Source organism: Odontesthes bonariensis, chromosome 1 (assembly GCF_027942865.1).
Source record: "Odontesthes bonariensis isolate fOdoBon6 chromosome 1, fOdoBon6.hap1, whole genome shotgun sequence".
NCBI lineage: Eukaryota > Metazoa > Chordata > Actinopteri > Atheriniformes > Atherinopsidae > Odontesthes > Odontesthes bonariensis.
This window is the reverse complement of record NC_134506.1, coordinates 35,173,328-35,179,003: the sequence shown is the minus strand read 5'-3', so window position 1 is coordinate 35,179,003 and position 5,676 is coordinate 35,173,328. Positions and strand designations below refer to the sequence as shown.

Here is a 5,676-nt window from a genome sequence, read left to right as displayed (position 1 = left end):
AGAGAGAGAATACCAGTCCATCAGTCCTGGTTCTCACCGCCGAGGTGTGAAGTGACGCCTTCAGACTCATCAGTTCTCATCAGTGTGAAACCATCACGCCTCTGCTCTAACTAGATAACATTAAGCTTCATTAAGTCTCATTTACCCTCATTATATCTACATTTGCATTTTTGGCCATTCAAGACGGTCTTCTTCCCACAAGCACATTGCACAGGAGCAGCAGAAGGGTATAGCTTCACTTCCACGATGGAGATAAAGACGGCGCAGGATCCCAGCTCACGCCTGGTTGCTTTGACTATAAAATGCTGGTGTGAAATCGTAGGCAGTAATGTGGTGGAGATCAAGACGAGATTAGGACGCGCTGCAAGGTTCAAGGTTGGAGTGAAGTCAGGAGTAGAGGGGCAGGAAAGGGTAGTTTCAACCTCCAATAAAGATTTGTTTGATCAAACTTGATATGATGTGTTTTGTATCCCTGCTGGTGGACAGCGTGTTCCTAGTTGCACATCAAAAGCCATAATGTTTAATGTTTAATGTTCAGTAGAGACTTCTGATGGTCGTGTTGCCAAGCCTAACACAGAATTAGACTCAACAGTTAATGTTTTGAAGATTATCTACCTGAGTAAAAGTGGAATCTGCACTTTTCTGCAGACTCACCCAATCCAATACTAAATGTCCAAATCGTGACTTAGTTCCACAAAATCTTTCCATGTTTAAGACATTCTGGAATAAATATGAATGTTAAGGAACATAGTTTTCTTGGCAAAAGCTATGGAATAATGACTGTGGACTGTTGTTCGTTTTGACTCAGGGAGACAGCATGTACATGCACTGTGATCACTATTTATTTTTTGTAGTATACAAGATATTTTTATCTTCAGACCTTTATTGCTAACCTTGGCATCTCTGTGGGTCAGAAAATAATGGAAAAGAAATCAGATCATTTTAAACCTATCCCTAAACATGTGCAGAATGCATCTGGCCTCCTGCAGGGGTGAAAGCCCAAAAAGCAAAAATGTTTATTGTTTTCAGCAGGAGTCAAAATTCACACTTCCACTCCAGTAGCTCAACTTTCCCAGACTGAGAGCCTATGAGAGACAGGGAGAGGTACTGAGATAGGGTCCCATTGATGGTGTGTGTGTGTGTGGGTGTGCTTAGGGGCAGCCAGAATCTGCGGAGGTGTCAGTTCACACCTCTGTGGCCTGGCCTGGACTTATAAACCAGTGGAGGAGAGCTGAGCAGCACTCACAACTTTCCAGTCTTTCCACTCGGACCATTGAGTTCCTCCACACAACATGGATACCTCCTCGGTCCCTCTTCTCGACTACAGCCTGCAGTACCAGTGGTGTTCCGATTCAGACCTCTCCAGCCTCTCTTCTGCAGAAACCCTTTCACCTGTCAACTCCATGGACTCCAGCCTCTCCCCTTCCTACCAGCAGCCACCACAGTCCACTCCCAGGGCAGCTAAAAGTGGATATTCACAGGACCTCACGTCCTCACCCTATTCCCTGTCCGGACGTGGCCGGAAAACAGGCCGAGCATCGCGGATCCGCAGCAAACAGAGGGAGAGCGCCAGCGAGAAGGAGAAACTGAGGATGAGGGACCTGACCAAGGCTCTGCATCACCTCAGGTCCTACCTACCACCCTCAGTAGCCCCTGCTGGACAGACTCTGACAAAGATAGAGACTCTCCGCCTCACCATTCGCTATATCTCCTACCTGTCAGCCCAGCTGGGCCTCAGCGAGGAGGCCCTGTTTCAGAGGAGGGAACAAGGAGACACCTCAGCCAGTGACCCCTCCTCTCCTGATATCATCAGCTTCTTTCAGAAGGCTTCCACCGGAGAACAGATGAAGAGCCAGAACCTGAACCAGAGCCTGTACCCTGCAGAGTGTTACAGCCAGAATATGCTGCTGCATTCTGGGGACTGTAGTTTTGGAGTGGATCAGTTAAGCAGGCAGTACAGCGAAGGCCTTCAGGGAGACATCAGCGTGGACGCAAATCTGCAGTCACCTCCAACATCACAGCCCTCCTGTCAGGTAGGCGAACATTAACTCATTGAAATAGCTCCCTGTTTGTAAAACCTCATATTTAGGCTCTTTTTATACATAATGCTCATATGTTTCCTGTCTTCTTTTTTCATACAGATGTGCGGCAAAGACTTTTGCATCCCGCTGGTTCCAAGAGAGTACTGGGGTTAAACACTGACCATCCAACAACAGACACAAACTACTTCAGTGATTTTACTGCCTCACTGTGGATCGAGTAATTTATTTGAAATATATGTTATTCTACCTTTTATTTATTTTGTATTAAAGAAATATGTTACTTGTAAATGTTAATACGTTTAACAACTATTTTTATATTTCCTTATCCCTCTATTTATAATAAACCCTTAAAATGCATCATTGCCTGTCCTCTTTCAAAGCCTCTCAGTTTTTCACGCAGATCTTAGTTAAATGTGCTCTTGGCTTTGTTAGAATGACAACTGCTGTTCAAAAGACCCAAATGGACATAAATTGTATTACAATGTAAGGAATTAGTCTTGAACATATGCTTGAACAATGCACTCTATCTTTATGGTTATACTTGCAAGCTCCCATAGTCCAGTACTGTGAGGTCTCAGTAAATAACATACATCCTCTGCTGGTCAGACTGGGTCGGTGGATATACTCCCAGCATTTCATGTCATAGTAAGTGTCAATAAAATTCTTAAAGGAAAGGTTCACATTTTGTGAAGCCTGAAGCACAGAATTGGTTAATTGCTGTAATCATTAATCCACTTCATTTACAGAACTCATATGAACAAAATCCAAAGCCATCTACCTTTATATTACTGTAAGATCGAATAGATTAAAAATATCTAAAGTAGGATCCATTCATAGAAGCAAGTCTTTTCTAAAAGTTATAACCGCTTTTCCAAAAATGTCCATAGATCGATAGCTAGATAGATTGAAATATAGAAAGATAGATAGATATCTAGATAGATCAATAATTTTAATACATAACCAACATTTAGTTGGAAATTGTACAAATAGAACATATCAGCTGTTGAAAATGATCAATTTTATAGGTTTGAAAAAATATATTCTCGTTTTTATGGGAATTAAATGTTACCAAATATACTTTAAAAGAGCTGGGATAGGAGCATGTTAAGAACTTGGGAACTGAAGGATTCATTGCATTTAAATGCAAAATTGAGCCAAGTTATGGTTATAGCTTAACTCGACCTGTGACAGTATATTTAGAGCAGTGCTCTTGTTCCAGTATGAAAGAAAGTGATTCATATCGACTGAAGTATGTGTGGCTCCAGGTGCCAATGTGCCCTGTTTCAGCTTGTCAGTATTGGGCTCTCTCTGGTCACCCTATTACATGACAGACCAAAACAATTGTCAATGCATTAGATAGTTTTACCGATTTGTCCATTTCAAGCATGCTGTACGCTTTGATTATTTCTGTCTTTTCTTATATCATGAATGAGATGCACGCAATCCCTTGTGGTTTGTCTTTGTTGCTACTTATTCTTCTGTTATTTGTAAGTCAAAGCCAGGACAAAAACTTTGAAGCATCTGTAGATTCATCCAACTGAATGTTTACATGCAGGAGTAATTAGACTTCCAACCACATTATCTGGGTGTTAGTCCCGCTTTGATTAGTCAAGAAATGTGATGTACTGCTTTAGCCAGACTGAGACAATAATTCAATTTTTTTTAAATGCATGTAAACGTGACTTCTTGTTATAGGATCTTGCCAAAATAAGCAAAGCTTTTAAAAGGCGTTTCTGGACAACAGCATTTTAACAGCTTATAGTTCTGCACAGAATCCCAACAGGCAACATTTTCATTAGTTCTGGTGCTAAGTTAAGTTCAGTTTAACACTAAAACATTTGATGATTTAAACTTTAACATTTAGCAGAAGGAAAATGTCTGGACCATTCTTGTGTTGGCTTCAAATCTCGAAATCTTGATGCATGTCCTTCTCACAGCTGAAATGCTTATCATTCCACTTCTGTATAAAAAAACATGAGTTTCCTGATTCTGCAAGCACGCAGGGAAGTTTTTATATACCCGATTGTGTCAACGGATGCCACCACATAACTTAAATGTAGTGCAAAAGCAGATTGACTCGAGAAACAACACTTTGTGTTGCTGTTCTGACATAATATCAATGCTACATTTACCTTAAGGCTCTTTTTCATCAAGAAATTATGCTACAATGCTGCAAGGGGAAATCCCCATTTGCTGCCCCAAACGAGCCATGCTCTGGATGAAGACAGCACCTTTTCAGCTGTAAGCTTTTACCTGGGGAGTGCAGGCACTTCAGATCATTGTAAGGTACTGGTTCTGATAGCAGGGTGTCAAAGATCAGAAGTTTTCAAACGCAGGTACAGCTGAACACATGCCCGCCTTCATCCAGAGCATGGTCAATTTCCAGTGGGGGAACTGGGATTTCACATTTGCAGATAGGGACGTTTCCACCAGCATGTACTCGTTATTCCTAAATGTTACAGTTGCTTGCCTTTCATTGTTCACACTAACAGAGGCAGTGTAGTCTTGTACTTGTGCGGCTCTCATATAGTATGTGTCACAAGGTGGGTAGGACATGGATGCGGACTCAAAGGTGTAAAAAGAAAAACTTGGTTTATTTTGCAAACAAAGGTTAAATAAAAGGCGCGGCTGAGCCGGATAACAAGACTTAAACTGTGAAATCAAAACGTTAACAGGACTATGACAAAAACAAACGACTAAGCATAGCGTGGATAAATACTTAACTCTAACGTGACGTCGTGGCATGAGGGGTGAAAATCAGGTAAAGATCTGACACAGGGGAGCCTGGAAACTAAATAGTGAACTGGGTGATTGTGAATGAGTGCAGCTGGGGACAATGAACAGGTGATGTGAGTGAAACTAATGAGCTGGTATGTGAAGTGAGGGGAAAAGCAAGTGGCAAAACATGAACTCAGGAACCAAAACATAACCAAAAACATGATAAAACATAACTAAAAACATGGGGAAAATCCCATGGGCGTGACAGTATACCAACGTTATGGAGTCAGACAACAGCATAAGTCCAAAGCGCAGCATGTTCTGCACTCCTTTTCACACACACAATTCTCCTCTGTGACTTCCTTTGCGGCTACCTTAAGCTGCAGTCTTATTCAGAGCATTGGTTATTTCACCAGACTAGTGAATTGGGACGTCAACACCACTGACGCCATTACTGTCATACTGGTGCTTCAGGCGCGCTCGACTCAGGCGCTGCTTCTGGGACAATGCGCCCCAACTCCACGAGAATATATTCAGAGGAGGTCATATAGGAAGTATAATATGCACAAACAAATGTAACTACAAAGTTTAAACTTCTCTGTTGCACTTTTAAAGCCATTTTTGCTTTATGTAACAGTTAGAGTAATTGTACCTTCTTGGGTTTTTATGGGCCGTACAGGTGCCAATACGACACCAAAGTGCCCTGAGCGCCAACTACTGTGACATAAATTTTGACGTGCAACACTCTGCACAAAAATGTTAACGGCGTGCATACATAAAGATTTAGGGGTCCGTTAACTTTGACCTCCCCATTCTACAACTATACCTTGTGAACACAGATCAATAAAAATAAAAAAAAAATAGTCATATCTTAAAAAGCTAGTTTGCAAAGGACTGGTGGTTTTCTGTCTCATTT

At 41.6% G+C, this 5,676-nt stretch overlaps 1 protein-coding gene across 1 annotated transcript; it reads left to right on the top strand.

The window, feature by feature from the left end:
* Window positions 1-1,292: 1,292 nt before the first annotated feature.
* Window positions 1,293-2,259, top strand: LOC142385443 (uncharacterized). Its single transcript, XM_075471995.1, has 2 exons — window positions 1,293-2,033; window positions 2,142-2,259. The coding sequence occupies exons 1-2, from the start codon at window positions 1,293-1,295 to the stop codon at window positions 2,193-2,195; spliced, it is 795 nt and encodes a 264-aa protein (XP_075328110.1). The 3' UTR covers window positions 2,196-2,259.
* Window positions 2,260-5,676: the final 3,417 nt, after the last annotated feature.

Coding starts and splice junctions, on each gene's coding strand:
- LOC142385443 (XM_075471995.1), top strand. CDS start 1,293: ATGGATACCTCCTCGGTCCCTCTTCTCGACTACAGCCTGCAGTACCAG. Junction 2,034..2,141: donor CATCACAGCCCTCCTGTCAG/GTAGGCGAACAT, acceptor TTTTTCATACAG/ATGTGCGGCAAAGACTTTTG.